This window comes from Phaethon lepturus, unplaced genomic scaffold (genome assembly GCF_000687285.1).
Source record: "Phaethon lepturus isolate BGI_N335 unplaced genomic scaffold, ASM68728v1 scaffold12799, whole genome shotgun sequence".
NCBI classification, from domain to species: Eukaryota; Metazoa; Chordata; class Aves; order Phaethontiformes; family Phaethontidae; genus Phaethon; species Phaethon lepturus.
The window spans coordinates 16962-33972 of NW_010565594.1; the positions used below are offsets into that span (position 1 = coordinate 16962).

General features: G+C 41.0%; 1 protein-coding gene across 1 annotated transcript in view; it reads left to right on the forward strand.

Annotated features, from left to right (window-relative positions):
• Window positions 1–17011, forward strand: part of MADD (MAP-kinase activating death domain) — a gene marked incomplete at its 3' end in the record, with an annotated part of 53680 nt that overhangs the window by 9727 nt on the left and 26942 nt on the right. The window contains exons 7-19 of the mRNA XM_010295235.1: window positions 2114–2292; window positions 2902–3137; window positions 3489–3645; window positions 4617–4720; window positions 5608–5801; window positions 6461–6741; window positions 7349–7488; window positions 8736–8837; window positions 10735–10794; window positions 11254–11356; window positions 12145–12331; window positions 12506–12656; window positions 14865–15071. Of these exons, the coding sequence (XP_010293537.1) occupies window positions 2114–2292; window positions 2902–3137; window positions 3489–3645; window positions 4617–4720; window positions 5608–5801; window positions 6461–6741; window positions 7349–7488; window positions 8736–8837; window positions 10735–10794; window positions 11254–11356; window positions 12145–12331; window positions 12506–12656; window positions 14865–15071 (2101 nt within the window). The remainder of the gene's footprint in view (window positions 1–2113; window positions 2293–2901; window positions 3138–3488; window positions 3646–4616; window positions 4721–5607; window positions 5802–6460; window positions 6742–7348; window positions 7489–8735; window positions 8838–10734; window positions 10795–11253; window positions 11357–12144; window positions 12332–12505; window positions 12657–14864; window positions 15072–17011) is intronic.

The window sequence follows — 17011 nt, forward strand, 5'->3', positions numbered from 1 at the left end:
TTCTGTCAACCTGTTTAAGATGCCTCTTCATATAGCTGGCCAGTTAGAACATCCCCCATGTTAGAATACAACAGCATTTTGTGCTTGAAAAGCAATATTAATTGATATAGATGTTAAGTCGTAGATATCCAGTTGCTGCTTTTTTATCTTAATAGAGAGAGTTAATTTGGAAAAGTGAGTGGTCACTGAGGCTTCTAACTGTAGTTAATTTCTTAGTCAGGTGAGGGATAATTTGAAATGCTCCTGGATGCAACAGATGGTTTCTGGTTTTTTGCTGTTGTTTGGGGCTAACTTGTTTCCAGTTGGTGCAGAAAGTTCCAGATTCCTCCTTTACATTTGCCGTGTGGGCTTTAAACTCTGACTTGATCCATCAAGCTATGATCATATTTGTTTCCCCTCCATTCACAGATCTGTGTGTGAGGTTTCAGTCTCTCCTCTCAGGTCCTGCTAAGCCATTAATCAGCTTGGGTCATCCTGGCTGATAGTGTCAAGCAGGTTTTATCTCTTTATTTCTGTTTTCCTTATGCACGCTGCATGCAGTATCTAAAGGTAAAGTGTGTTACTGATGTGATGAGTTCTGCTCTTTCTCTCTCCTTGTAGACCAGGAGAGCAAAGTGTGTAACCTCAGTGATACTCCAGTACCTGCTGTCGGCACAGATGGAAGCGATGTGTTGCTTGGAGTTCTGTTAGATCCACCTTCCCCCTACTTCTGCCTCACCCCCTTGCAATTTCATGCACTATTCAGCAAAACTCTTTTACTAGGGAAAAGTTGGATATCAGAAGAACAAATTGCAATTCCCTTGAAGACACATTTAAAATTGTCAAACTATTCACCCAGATTCAGGTTACATCCCTATGTATCCCTATAGGCATTATCTTTAAAGTATCCCTATAGGCATTATCTTTAAAGAGTTGACCATTGGCAAAGGAGGAGTGATACTGGTTGTACAAAGTGGAGAAGACTAAATTGTGGCCCATGTCACTAAGGTTAACACTTTTGTGTGCCTTTGGGTCTTGGTGTCAATGAGTAAAATTCAGGATATCTGCTTTTAAACTGCAGTAGAAAGTTCTTTGCTGCATCAATAAGGACAGCAGCCTTTCCGCTTTCCAGAGTGGCCAGATGTGAATGTTTGGGGGTGGGGCAGTTAGACCTCTCTCCCAGGATGTGGTCCCTTTTATTTCCTCTCATTTGTGATATTTGGTAGTAATAGATATTTTTTTTTCCCTTCCATCTGTTTCTCTGTGGTCATGTGTTCGTCTTGGCTCTGATGGGCTGCTGGTGTTATCATATGATCTTCCATCTTGCCTCCAGTGTCTGGTTAGCATGACTGCAATCACTCAGAAACAGCTGCTCACTCCTGACAACAAGGTTCTTTATTTTATTCTTTCCCCCTCAATTTTCCATTTTACCCTTTTCCTTTGGACTTTTGGTTTTTGTTTTGGTTTAGATGTTTATTTATTTTTGAAATAAGAAGATGAAGACTCAGTGGGCAAATGGGAGAAAGGAGGAAGATTTAGGAGAGGTCTGGGTGTGCAGGAGTGATTTACCACTTGTGCTGCTCCAGTGCATATCCTTGAAGATGTTATGAGGGTTGGAGAAGATGGTAGCTTCATGGAGAGATGAAGACCTCATTCAGGTGGGAAGTGGAGGTTTGCAGGGATACGGGCAGGTGCCTGTGTAAAGCTGTCTCCACATTGTCCTGGGATATCAAACTCATTGGTTGAACGGCCAAGTTGCAGGGCAAGTTTCAAGGCCTCTAGGTCCCAAGATGTATTCAAATTACACACGGGAATAACTCTACAGTAAGTTGTACACAGTGCCATACTGCCACTTCGGCTATTTGTTTTCATGTCATGAATGATCTAGCAAAGTGGACTTCTGTGCTACCCCTTGGCTGGCTCCAGGACTGTTTCAGCATTGAGGAGACTGTTTTGACAATCCACATAAAGGAGGGCTAGAGATATTTGTTGACTCAGCGTAGGAGATGGTTTAAGACAAACTAATGGAGCATGCACAATTGTTGCAATTGCCTAGAGGACAGGGTAGCTCTGATCTCTCTCTTGTTCCTTGAATAATTTTTCTTGCTGAATGCTTAATGTTGTCCTTCATTAGGCACTGGCCAGCATGAGTCTGAATACTCAGCCCATTCTTAATCTAGAGAAGTTCCACGAGGGGCAGGAAGTGCCACTGCTGCTGGGAAGACCGCAGAATGATTTGCAGTCTACTCCCTCCACAGAATTTAACCCTCTGATCTATGGAAATGATGTGGACTCTGTGGATGTGGCTACCAGGTGAGGCTGAACAGGAAGGTGGTGTTAAGTCTTCGTAAGGTTTGCACTTGAAGGCAGCACAGACAGTTCTGTGGGTCCTGTGGTGAAAGCAGCATCGTCTGGGTTCTGCTGCAGCTTCTACTTTACATGATGGGGAAAAAAAGAGCGGAAATTAGTGTCTTTCTTGGATCTATTAACTGCATGAACAGAACTGCCTATCTTGAAGGGGGTGTTTTGTTTCTTGCGTTTTCCTGTAGATCATCCACTTTATCTGGACTTGTCAGTCTGATATTGTATCTTCAGCTTAAATCACAAGCCTTGAACTACAAAAAAAGCTGAAGTCTTAGTTGCCATCTCAGCTAGTGGATATGAGAACGATGTCCCTCATTGGGTGGATCTTGGTGTTGAGGTGGTGATTTAAAACAAAGTGATTTCTTGGGTTTGGTGGGGTTTTTTCCTTGTCTTTAAAAAAAGACAGCTGTTTTTTAAGAAGTCTGAGTTTTTTATACTGGGTTACCATTCTTCAAAGGTTTGAAACATTGCCTACTGCATACCTTTTTAAAGGCTCTGTCGTCTTTTCTGTTATGTCCTGTGCTTTTATCTGATATATTGTCCTCTGTTTCTTTTTAGGGTTGCTATGGTGAGATTCTTCAACTCGCCAAATGTTTTGCAAGGTTTCCAGATGCATACACGCACTCTTCGTCTTTTCCCACGACCAGTGGTGGCCTTCCAGGCAAATTCTTTTCTTGCCTCTAGGCCGAAGCAAACACCTTTTGCAGATAAGCTTTCCAGGACACAGGCAGTAGAATACTTTGGAGAATGGTCACTCAACCCTACTAACTATGCTTTCCAAAGAATTCATAACAGTAAGTTTTGGTCTTGCCTTTCCTGCACTTGGATGTAATGCAGGAACATAAAAAGCAGAGAGTTTCTAGGGAAGGACTTAGTTTTACACCACATTATTCCTGCACAAGGAACACTTTTGTTTTTTTATATATGTCCTCATGTTTCTACCAAGTTAGCCCTGCTATTAGCCACTCACTCCAGTTAATTTTACCTCTTGTCTTGTTTGATTATGGAGAAGTCTTGTAGGCTTCTTAGAGTAGAGACTGCCCCTTCCTTTGTGCAAGACTTAGTAGGAGGTAGCCTGGCTGTGAATGAAGCCTTTGACACCAATAAATGAGTTCAATTAACCCTCTGCATGTTTTATTGTGCAGACATGTTTGACCCAGCACTGATTGGTGACAAACCGAAGTGGTATGCTCACCAGCTGCAGCCCATCCACTATCGTGTCTATGACAGTAATTCACAGCTGGCTGAAGCACTGAATGTCCCAGTAGAGAAAGAAACAGACTCTGATCCCACTGATGACAGGTTAGTGGGGAGCGTAACCCTAATCATGTGATAGTCACTTCCGATTGCTGGGCCTCTCCTTCTCGTTTGCAGCCTTTTCCATTAGGTTGCCAGGTTGCTGTTCCATTTCTTCAGTGTCAGTATTCTGCCCAGACAGAAGTAAATTGTCTCACTGCTCTGTCATCACAGCAACCTCTTAACACTTTGCTAGTGTCTTCTCCAACCCTTCGTTTAATGTGATTCTTCATTTGTATTTTCCTGTTTTCTTTTGCTATCTGTATGCCGCTTGACATTTGGTATTTCCTCCCACCCTAATGCTTTTTTCTTCCATGCTCTGGTTATTTCTATTGCAGTGCTACAAGTACTCCCACCACTCTTTCATATCTCTACTCAGTGCACATTATGTTATGTTATGCAAAGCTTGTTAGTCCTACCCACTGCCTGAGACCTCCTTGTGTGTTCAGTAAAATGAGAGTAAACTTTTTTGTTATAGTAGTTTTGGCCATATTTCCCAGAGTTTTGCATCTAGTTTCATTATCCTTCATTCTCTGCTAGCCTGTGAGATCTTTCAGGCTTGGACGTGCACATCTTTTAAACTGCACACAGCACCAGTGGTCCTGACAGAGTGGGATTTATTATTGGTGTAAAAAGGGAATGCTTTTACTTGTGATTTCCAGTTCACTTGAAGTGGTCCTACACACACACAGAATTAATACAATACTCCTTGCTCACTCATGCTTGACCTCATTAACTTTGCTGAGAGCCTTTAAATGTCTTCCCATATGTCTCTTGATGTACCTTGAAGTTATTTCATTTGCTCTGACCTTTCATGAAACTGGCTTCTGACTCTTGCCAGAAATTTTTTTGTAGAGACAAGTATCATGAGGTTTTTAAGAGGCCCATGAAAACAGATGATTTGCATGTTTGAAAAATCAGGCCTTGCTCTTACTGTTATGCTGCCACTCATCTCTCTTTCTCACCTGTTGTGACAGTGGCAGTGACAGTGTCGACTATGACGACTCAAGTTCCTCCTACTCCTCCCTCGGTGACTTTGTCAGTGAGATGATGAAATGTGACATTAATGGTGATACCCCAAGTGAGTACCTTTGAGCTGTACTTTCACAAGGTCAGTGTAGGTTCCTATTCCCCATTCATCTGCACCGTGGGAAAAATTCCTCCCCTAAGTCCCTGAATCAGAGCAAAGTATTGTTCCATTGTAGTCTTGCTCTGAGGTGTAAAAGTGTCTTCTATACTCCTTTTTTAATGTCCAGGGGTAGGCTGGAAAAAGACATTTCTCCTGTTTATAAACAATGTCCTCCAGAGGACACTGGGAAGAGGAAGAACAGAAATAGGTGCTGCTGAACAAAAGTGGCTCACTAGATCTGGAAACAACCTGCTGCTGACAGTAGATACTGTGCTATATGGGCAGCAGAGTACGAGCTTTCTCCTGCCCCTGCATATTGGTTCTTAGTGCTGGCTTTAATGAGTCACTCTATCCTAGTGGGGACAGGAAAATGCATTCTCTGTGGCTTATAATGGAGGCTGCAGCAATAGCTTCTCCTGTGAGAGTGGGAAACTCTCACTTTCTTCAATAAACTAAATCTAGGAATGCCAACACATTCCCTATGTCCCAAGGGCAAGAGGTAGTAATCATAAGTTGCAACAAAAGAAATTCTTGGACATAAGAAAAAGGTCTTCATGGTTAGTGTAGTTAAACAGATTCCCAGGATCACAGAATAGTGTCAAGCCTTGGAGACTTTCAAAACTGAGTGGGACAAGGCCCTGAGCAACCTGCTTTAACTTTGAAGTTATCCCTGCTTTGAGCAGAGAGTTGGAATAGATGACCTCCAAAAGCCCTTTGCAACATAAATTTTTATGCAAGTTTATTCTACTGAGCCATCCTCATCTGCTAGGGATCTTTACTTAGATGACCAAAAGGCTGAAGAAGGCAGTGTTCTTTAATGCAAAATGATGTGTTTGCAGATGTTGACCCCCTGACTCACGCAGCCCTTGGTGATGCTAGTGAAGTCGAATTTGATGATTTTCAAGAATATTCAGGGGATCTGGATGAACAGGCCATGGACAGTGAAAACTCTCAAGAGACCAACCAGCCTCGTTCAAGTTCCAGTACTACAGCCAGTAGCAGCCCCAGCACTGTCATCCATGGAGTGAATCATGTGTGTACTGAGATGAGTTCAGCCCCAAGATCAGCCTATTAGGATATAAAGAATGGGAGAATGCACGTGGTTCTTTCTGAGAAGGGCAAAAGCTAATAGGACTGTGAAACCACGCACAGATTATATTGCATGCTCTTTCTGAACTTTCTGAGCAAGGTGGAGTTTACCGGTACCCTCTTAAGCTGGGATAGGGCATTGCTGTACATAAAAGCTCCCATGCATTGAAAAATGCAACATTAACAGAGAGCAGTGGTCCAGGTTGTGACTGCAGGAATTGCTTTCACAGAATCTGGAAAGACCTGATGTATTAAAGGAACAGGGGGTGGGGTGGGGAAACTCATGAATCTGTGGTCATTTAGGAAGAATGGGAGTTGCTTGCATAACCACAAAACAGGGTTGTGGAGAGCCATTATCCTGAGCTAACACTTACCAGTAAGATCTGTTTTACAGGGGAGTAAGTCCCTAGAACAATGCACAAATACTGCAGCGTATATTAAATCCTGGATTAGAGCCATGGATAGTGGGGATGGGTCTGGGGCCCAGTAACAAACAGCAAGGACCCTGCAGACTTCCCAGTTTGAAATAATTGTTCTTGTCCTGCCCTTCAGTTGTATGTAATGCAAACTAGCGAACAGATCAATGATTTGGCTGGTCCACAGGAGTCAGCAGATTCAGCAGAAATGGAAGAGAAGTTGGTTGCTGGATTTTCAAACCATCTCCCTTCCTTGCCACTGCAACCAAGCTTTCCAAAAATAAACTTGGATCGTCGTGAGAACGAGGGTGCAGCTGGCAGCATGAGCTCCTCAGAAGGGGTGGTGAGGAAGCGAGAGTATGACAATCCGTACTTCGAACCACAGTATGGTTTTCCTACGGAGGATGAAGATGATGAGCAGGAAGAGAGCTACACCCCAAGATTTAACCAGAATCTCAATGGAAGCAGGCAAGTCCTCCTTGTGTCCTGCCCTTCTGTATAGCACTGTTGGGGTTTCCATCTGCTTCTTGTAGTTTAATGTTCATTCATTCAAATGTCTTTGGCACCTGAAATGTATTATTGATCTCTTCCATTTAATACTGAAATTTTGTAAACCCTTCTGGTTTGAGTGAAGGTACTTGCTTAGTTCTCTGCAGTTCTTTGCGTTTATGTAAGCTAACAAAATTATCGGTTCTTCCTTGAAACATTCTAGTATATCACCTACTGATTTCTGGAAACCTTTGAGCGAGATACTTTTTTTTTTTTTTTGTGAAGCTTTGTCTTTTTGGGGGAAAGGTACTATAGTGATAGATGACATTGGGTTTTCTTGTTACTGCTGCCAAAGCAGAACGCTTTCACCCCGAAATCCACCAATGCCCTTTTGCAGACAAGTTTTCAACATGCCCTGAAGGGTAATAAAAGCCTGAATGCAAAAATGCTTCAGTTCTCTAATTTTTTTCTTTTTTTTTTTTCTTTTCCACATAAGGTGAGGGTACTGTGGTGAAAACTGATACGGCGTGTTGATTTGGGGCAGGAAGGGGGAAAGCTAATAACACTTGTACTAATTTCTTTGAAGGTCTCAGAAGTTACTCCGTCCAAACAGTTTAAAACTGGCCAATGATTCTGATGCAGATTCAGATTCCAGGGCCAGCTCCCCAAATTCTACAGTCTCCAACAACAGCAGTGAAGGTTTTGGGGGCATCATGTCTTTTGCAAGTATGTACTAATGCATTCATTAAGCTGGTTTTATTTGTTTTATTAGAGTTTACAGAGAGATGGAATTAGAGGCATAGCTAGTCAAGAGAATGACTTGGCTGGCAAATTGTTGCCAGCTCTCCAGAAGTCATGTTGGGAGCCACAAGGCCTATTTAACTTACACTGCTGATAGCTACTACTTTATGTATTTTTCAGTAAGAACAACGTTGGTTATGTGGTTAGGCCCTTGAGTTATATGTCACTTTAGAACACAGATCAGAAATTCTTTCAGTTTCATTTAAAGAAAAAATCGTGCAATTTCATTAAGTCGATACAAAAATCTTACTAGTAGTATGCCTCCTATGCTACCGTGTTGTGTGTTTAGGTGCTAAATTCAAGTTCTTGACTGTGCTCACCTACTATCAATTATATTTTAATAACAAAATCTGCAGGTGTGGAAAACTAGTCTAGAGTTTTTTAATGAGTGGAAGAAGATATGGCCAGTTGAGTTTTGCACTATAGTGGGGAGCAGTCCAAGAAGTTTGCAGCAGTGGGGAAAGTATACTGGATGTTTCTGGTAAAATGGTTGTTACTAAAATAAGGCTGCAAAAAAAGAACCAAAGCAAATTGAAATAGTACACTGACATTTAAATGAACATCCTGAAGTGTTAATCAGTTCATTGATCTACATCAGATGCTTTCAGGCTGTCTACAGGCTTAACCAGATGATGATGCATTATTGTGTTCTTAAGATCTGTCTGTACTAGGAATAAGTTTTATTTTCTCCCAATAAATGGAAAGATTCTATTTTAAAGCATGCTTCTTTGGCAGATTTACAGTGTTTCACAAGGCACTTCAGAATTTCATATTTTGGAGATTTTCTGTCATCCTCTTTTCTCATGTGGCCCCTACCATTCATTTACTCCTAAAAAGAGGATCAAACTAGAATATACAGCTGACATGAGGTTACCTGTTTAAGTGCAGGAAGACAGGTGGATATTGCTGTTACATTTAAGACTGAAAGATACAACAGCAATGATTGTAACATGAAAGCCAAGAGTTATGTTTTTCTACAACTTACAATAATCTGATTACAGATGTGGTTGCAATGTAAATGACATGATGTTATGCTTGTGAGACTTTTGGGTAATAAAGAACAACTTCATCGTTAAGGATCTGGAATAAGAAGGTGAATTACAGGCAGTTTAGGAAGTTTGGGTATGTGCAGAGAGCATTAGGCATTTAATTGTTTTCTTCTTCTGTCACAGGCAGCCTGTACAGAAACCACAGCACAAGTTTCAGTCTGTCCAACTTAGCCCTACCAACCAAAGTTGGGAGAGACAAGAATACTCCCTTTCCCAGCCTGAAAGGTAACCATTTTTCCCTTTGTCTTCTACAGCCTTTACAGTTCTTGTGACTTGGCAGTCTTACCCCTAGCAGCAATCCTGGGGGTAATGCATTTTGGCAGTTGGGTTGTACCTGTCTTAAGTATCAGGACAGTGAATTGTCTTGATATTTCTCAGTCAGACTTCTTCCCAACAATTGAGCTGTGTTGGGATGGGAGACTTGCTTGTCTAGCCTGTGTTAATGGATACACTGTGAATGTTGGTTTTGTTTTATTTTGAAGTACTTAATGTAAAGAATGAGAACAAAGATGTAGGTCCTACTTTTGTACTGCCACTATCTTCATGATTAGCCTTAGGTAACTTGTTAGAGCAATGATGCTGCATTCGTAAGTGAGGATAACACCAACCTCCCATGGAGACTGCAGTTTACGTGGGTTTCAAAAGTGTTTATAGTCTTTTCAGTTCACTAAATAGAAAGTTTCAGATCAAAATCAAATTATAACCACACTTCAGCTCATTCAGAGTGAAGATTGATCCCTAACTTATGTGCATAATTTTTCAGTTGGAACATATTCTGTTTGCAGTATCATTAGATAACATGTCTGAATGGGCACTAGAGAAACGACTCTCTTACTGTGGGGAGTTAGACAGCCTGGTTGACCTTGTACTAGCTGCAGTAACACAAGGGTGACTGAGCACGTGCTGGTGTTTTAGTGTTGAGACCTTTTCAGTTGCTAAACTGGGGAAAGGTTGTATTTTACCTTTTGAGTTACTCTATCTGATTAGAACTTACTGCTTTTGTTTTAATATGTTGATTTTTTTTCATTTATTTTTTTCCTCCTCATCATTTTCATCGGTAAAGATTACTTTAATCTGGAAGTGGGAAGGGATGTGGATGAAGGTTGGTATGATGTTTTGCTGACCTTTGACCCTGTAGAAACAAAGGCCAAAAGCTGATTTTTGTATTTCTGCTTTGGACTTTGTTTTTGAGACAAGTAATCATTCCCTGTGTGTAAAATGAGGAGGAACAGGACTGGTATGGTAAAAACACTAGCAGAGACTCTGCACAGCTGTTTTTGACAACCTTTTACCAGTTGGTTACGTGTTCGTGTCCAATTGTACTGGATAAGAAACATGCTTCATGTCAAGGTTATTTCCATGGGTAAACTTAATGACTGATTCCATGCATTGGAAGAAAACAGTGATGGGGTTTGCCATTCCACATTCATGCTTTGCGCCTCATCTTCTGCACTTTGGTGTTCTTTTCTTGACTACTGTAATCCTGTAGGACCTTTAGTGTTACTATGCAGATATGAGGAAGGGATTTCCATGGAGTAGCTCAGTCTGTTTTGTGCATGTGCGCGTGTGTTTGTGTTCATTTACGTATGCATGCTGGCTCACTGGGATTCCCACTGGGCACTTCACTGATTTTTAAGTGTTCTTGTCTCTGTTGTACAGGTATAAAATTGCTGTGTTAACTTGTTCTTACCAAGTGTGTGTGGTACCCCATGTTTCTAACTGTAATGGGAAATGATGCTGGGACTCCATCTCATTGCTGCTGTTTGACCACGTTCCATCTTCCTTTTTTAATTTTTATTTCATGCACATCCGTTGATATTTTTTTCTCGGTGATGCAGATGGTTTTTGATAGTGCCCTTGAAATACAATATGTGCAATAATGTCCTTGAAGATACAATACATTGGTTCCACGATGCCAAATTTCAAGTCAAGCACTATCTCTAAGATTAATTACGCTGGCCCTTGTTGTCTTGGGCTTTCAAGCATCCTTCCTGCTCTAGCGTCATTTGGGTTGTGTTTTGAGGGAGGGATGGGAAAAAGCTGGTAGTTGGATTCTTTTGATGCTGATGGTGGGGAGTGTAGATATTGTAGTACACTACTAATTGTATATTTTGTGTCCCAGTATTTGGGTTAAATACTATAATGGAGATTATTACTGAAGCTGGCCCAGTAAGCAATGAAGGTGGGTTCCCTACAGCATGAGCTGTGCATGATATAACAATTTCCAGCATTCCCTATGCCTGACTTTGGACTACCTTTCTCACTGGGTAACCAGTACCACATGATCTATACTAGTCACCTCTAATGCATTATGCTTTTACATATAGTGACTAATTTGAAGATGGTTCTTGTTGTGGAACTGCATGCAGAGCAGCCAAACTTTTCCTGCCTTTCACCTCCTGCTCCCATTACCATCTTCTCTTTTTCTCTCTGCATTACTCCCATTACTGTTTTCTGCCGATGTGTGATGCTAGAATACGATATATGCTGCTGCTTTTTTGGAGTTTCCATTTTGTTTGAAGTCTGTTACCTGTATTCCAAATAGGTGTGTTAGCCAACCTTAGCATTGCTTGTTACTGTCCTGGGATCAGACTGTTTTCCTCCCAGCCCTTCCTCTCACCCTGTTTCCTCTCCTGTTTAGGAAACAGGCGAGCCCTTGTGGATCAAAAGTCTTCAGTCATTAAGCACAGCCCGACAGTGAAGAGAGAATCTCCATCACCTCAGGGACGAACTAGCAATTCCAGGTAATATTTTTCATTGCTTTTTGAGTATAAAGTATTGTTAGGGTGGTCTCATACTTGGCCGATGTTTCCTCAGGAGTCTAGCTGTTGGAAACTAACTAGTACTTTTCTATGGCTCTAAGCTTGCATGTATTACTGTCTAAGAAGATTTGGTATGGATGGTCTTAGAGTTAACAGTACACGTACATTTCAGAGCATAGAAAAATATGTATCCTCTTTCTGTCTGAGATCCAAAAATTTCTGGGTTCCCACTTTAACTCAGTATTTATTCTTTGTAATTGGGTCTGTTCTGAACAAGGTAGTCTAGCCAGCAGAATTTTAATGTACCATGGAGGGGATCTGTTGAGTCATATGAAGCAGTTTGATTCCATGAGTTCATGTGAAATGCCTTTCTCAACCTTGGGAAGGGACTCAGAATGGTGCAAGTAAGCATTACCTGACCTGTGCTTTCTTCTCCCTTTCTTAAGTAGCAGTCATGGGTAGAGTGAAATTTACTTTGAGATACTGGGGTCGGGAGACAGGCAAGAACAGTATCTGCAGTTCAGACTGGGGAAGGCAGCAGGTTGCACAGGAGTTCCCTTCTTAGCATTCCCTGCCCTGTGGCAAAACAAGCTGAACCAGTTACATGTGCCCAGGCTGCTGCAGCAGTGCTGTCAGTAGTGCTGCGCTTCGTCTTTCAAGGAAAGCGTACAGGTCAGGGCGGTATGTGTGTCCTGGACATATCTCTACGCCCATGCAAGTCAAGGTAAGCAGAGGGCTAACTTTTGCCTGCTTCCTCTTAAATCCATCAGTGAGAACCAGCAGTTCTTGAAGGAGGTGGTACACAATGTTCTCGATGGGCAAGGTGTTGGCTGGCTGAACATGAAGAGAGTCCGACGTCTGCTGGAGAGTGAGCAGCTCCGTGTCTTTGTACTAAGCAAGCTGAATCGCATGATCCAGTCAGAAGATGATGCTCGACAGGATGTTATACAGGATGTGGTCAGTGCTGAACTCAGCAGGGTCCTCATACCTAGAGTCCACTGAGGCTCAATTCGTGGAAAGTTTTTGTTAAATTGCCTCCTAAAAGCTGATGTTACAGCAGTTTTGGAATTTATGTTCTTGAATTACTTTCTCACTTTTGAAGTAGAGACACTCACGGGATTTTCATTGCAGGAGATCAGCCGCAAGGTTTATAAAGGCATGCTGGACTTGCTGAAGTGTACGGTGTTGAGCTTGGAGCAGTCATATGCAAATGCTGGCCTGGGAGGCATGGCCAGTGTGTTTGGCCTGCTAGAGATAGCACATACTCACTATTACAACAAAGGTAAGAAAAGTGTTTATTGAGAATACAGTGTTTATGAACAAAATGAGATCCTTCTTGTGCAGGTAGCGGTTTTGTGGCTTCTGATATTTCAGGGGTTTTACGGCACTTCCAAAACTGGTGAGAACTGTACCATTGTTATTGAAACCTTGCAAAGCTTGAAACCATTCTCTTGCACACATGTAACAGGAGCAAAGCAAAATAGTGGCCATACTGATATTTGATTGAAAATGGAAACTATGCAGCAAGATACAAAACCTGTGACTTTTGCAGATGAAGTGGAAATTCTGAGGGCGGGGACCTTTGGCTAACACTGTCCCAACCATTGTCTTGGAAAGTTATTGCAGACAACCTGAACAGGGAGGGAGATATTTCTAATGTGGAACCATGCAAGACTTCCATCTCACCAACCACGTTGCATTACGCATTGATTCTTATATCACTAAGTACTCTTGCAGAGGAAAGTCTGAAAATACTGCTTCATTTTGCAGCTTTTTCTTAAAACCTGATTCTTAATGCAAGATAAGAAAATGCATACCTAAGGAAAAAGAGCAAAAGATGACAAAAAGCTACATCTCTGCTTAATATTTGATTCATGTGTAGTATCAAATGATGAAAAGCTATTTAATTGTAGCAGGGGAGTAACATCTACTAAACACTTTATAGCTGGTGTTCTGCATGGCTTGCATCAGGGGTTTTATGAGTTGTCTTAGGTGCCCTGTGGGTTACAGGTGTTGATTTCCAATTGTTGTTAAAATGCTGAGGAAGGTAAACAAAGCTGTGCTAGTATGTAGGGAATGGGCTAATCTTGGTAATTACAAGTTTAGTCTGACAGTGATCCTAAGCAAAATTGTAGAGTGGCTGATGTAAAACTCAATGGTTTTAGAGTGAAGTCTTGCTAATGTAATGCCAGATACCATATTTGGTGGTAAGTAGAGTTTACCCAGTAAATTGTGGTCACAACAGACAAAATTTGATATAAACTTTTAAAGCCTTGATACATCTTTGAAGGACTTCTCTCATTATTGCGTGGCATGTTGATTTATTGTCAAATTTTAGCTGTTTAGTATGTTTTGCCTGTTTTCAATGAGTTAATATAGATATTTCTAGAAATATTTTATAGACATCAGTGCTTATCTTAATGTTATTTAGCATATAGTAGTGATCTAGTAATCCTAAAATTGATTGGTTTGCATATGATGCATACTATTTGAACAGGACATGTTGGATATAGGTTACTTGTCTAGAGGAAGCTGAATCTTAATAAAGCATGGCTGTGATTAATTTATTTTAATATGCCAAACTGTGTTTAGGAACAAGGACAGTTGGCAATAATAGCAGGACGGGAACTATGTCCTTGTGTCCTTGGAAGCAGTGTCTCTGAAAATGGCAGCTAAGTGTGAACTTCCCACTGTTTACTGTGTGTGAAAACTGGAGAGGGGTGCACTGTGTAAACCTGGGAATATAGATTTAGGATGCAGCTATTGTATTGTCTCTGGATATGTCACTAACAAGACCCACAGCTGAGGTAGTGCTTCCAGTTCTGATCATCACATCTTGAAAAATTGAGGAGGTTTCTGAAAAGACCTACAAGGAACTGGGAAAACACTTGCTCTGAAAGATGGAGGTATTCAGTCTGTTGAATGTTAGGTGTTGATTGTTTTCATTATTATGTAAATGGAAAGGTGTTGCTGGTAGCAGAACCTTTAATCTACTGGACAAAGGTATCACAAGGTCTAGTGGTACGACAAATTTAGATATTAGGATGAGAAATTTTGACATAACACCTATCAAAGATTATTGTATTTGTCATTTTTTCACTGCGAGAGGAGCTTACTTATATTCTAGAAGTGATTTTCTTGGTAGCTTAGGCAGAGTTGTTTAATTTTGCACAACTCAGCGGAGGAGATAGTAGAGTTACTGGGTCAAAAAAAGACTCCTAGGTTTCAAATATACAGGAAGGAGATGATTTGAGTATCCCCAAAATAGCGTGCTGGCTTTCTCCTCTACTGTTTTCATCAGTTTGCCAGACTGTCTGCAAGCCATGGTAACCTATGGGAACAAATGTGGGACTGAGCTGTTATAGTGCCAGGCTTAATGATTTAGGTGATACTATCTGTCTCATCTTCCTTTTCTTGCTCTGATTTCATTTTTCCTTATGATTTTCTTTTTTTTTTTTCTCCCAACACTTTAATTTTTTTTTCTTTAAAGAACCAGAGAAGAGAAAACGAAGTCCAACGGATGGATCTATCACTCCAGTTGGCAAGGATCCTGCATCATCTCCAAGAGTGGAGCCAAAACCTGTGATGCAGCTGCCGGTACCTCAGCTGATACCAAAGGCACCAAGCCCTGCAGGCAGAGGGCCAAGGGAATTTGACACAAGGAGTCTAAAGGAAGAAAATTTTATTGCTTCCATTGGTGTGTATTGAGGTGCATGTGAAATGCAGGAGTGGCTTCTATTTTGGCATTAGGTTCTATTTGCATTCTCTCCATTTTGACACACTACATTGCTGCTGTAACATGCTTCATTTACACTTTGGATCACAAGGAACAGTCTTACGTGTTCTCACTCTACTCCTGGATAAACTCCCCAGGGTAGTTTTTTTCACCAAAGCTTTCTAATCTTAATTGTTTCTGAATTGTATTACACTTTAGACAGCTTTATTTTTTGCTCTGTGATTGATGTTTTCAAGCAACAGGAAATGGCAAAAGGGAAACAGGGCCAGCAGGACTTTGGAAAAGGCAACTGTGGAAGGGACTACATAAAACAAAAGTTTTCTAATCATTGCTGACTACCTGTGGATTATCTAGATTGTATCCTGATAGAAGTGGAGCCCAGTATCTGCTGATTGTTAATAATGAACACTGGCAAAAAGATTTTAGTTGTAGTGTTACAGTTTCAGTGAGCAGGACTGATGGATCTTCCTTCTGTGCAATAGCAAATAGAATCCGTGTCCTTCTAAACAGCATCTGCTAGGCTGGTCACTGGACTTTCCCCAGTCTAATTTTTTAGCTGGTATAGCTTTTGCCTTTGTCTGGGAAAAAAGTTAGAGGTAGGCTTTAAACTGTTTCACCTAAAAAGGGCTTTACAGATTTGGGGGGGGGAAGGAGGGGGGAGAGAGAGGGGGAGAGGAAGGCGAAGAGGGGGGTTGGGCAAAAAAAAAAAAGAAAAGAAAAAAAAAAAGTTTGGTTGGATCCAACCTGTTGTGGATTGTAAACACGAGAAAAGTACCGTCAGTGTATGAGAGAAATTTGTTGTCAACTCCAAAAATGTCACGTTAAATTTTAGCCATTGCTGCTTATAGCCTGTTTAAAATAACTTTTTAATGGAATCATCGTATGAAAGATTGATCTTCTGAAAGCAGCATGCTACTGTGAGGCTGTACCAGCAGTATGTGGCATAAGACAAGGGAATGTGTGTATCAGGCAGTTATGTGGCAGGAGTGCAGACACTCATACCCACGTAATAGTTGCAGGCTGAATGGTGTCAAGTCCTTCTGACTGACACTGAACCCCTCTGACTTGATTTGCTTTCTTGTTTCAAGAGGTAATCTATAGAGGCAGCTGCTCAGAAACTAGTCTTGCACTCTATTTGAAAATCGATCAGGGAACTAAAAGTCAGATATGCAGCATTTTGGTTTAGTGGTTTGGTTTGCTCTTGGTACTTAATGTCTTTTCTGTAGAAAAGAGAAAAAGGACAGTATGTTTATGACACAACTAAGATAAAACAGGCACTAGGCCTGTGTTCTTTTAAAGAATGAACAGAGATCTTTTGATTGGATTGCTGAGACTGTTCCTTTCCCTCAGATGAAATTAAAGCTTCATAGAAATGGAAAACAGAGAGATCAGACATCTCATGTTTGTGAAGCATCGTAAGAAGTGCTTTTCAAAAGTAGTGCTACTTAATATGTTGTGTTAACTGCTGTTGCCAGCATATTAGCCTTTAAACAATTGACAATGTTCAAGGATAAGCAACAGGTAAATTCTTATTGGTGGTTCTGATGCTCTAATGGTTTCCACTTGTTTTCTATGGAACTAAGTTACAAGAAAGATACGGTTTCACCAAAACTGATCAAAGTTCAAAAGACTTTAATGTTTTTTCTGAAGTCTTTTTTTCTAACCAGTTTTGTCTGTCACCAAGAACCATGAACTAAGATGCAAGTAAGTCTTTAAGAAATTGCTGTAAAAGTGAAGTTAGTGTCCATGTTCGTCTGACTCTTGAGATGTAGAAGTAAGGGGAATTTCTCTTGTGCTGCAGAAAGGTAATTTAAAGCAGCTTGGCTGTTTTACTTCCTTTATATTCTGTTATGGAAGCTCCAATACAAGAAAATACTTTGGATATATGGGACCAGAGTTAT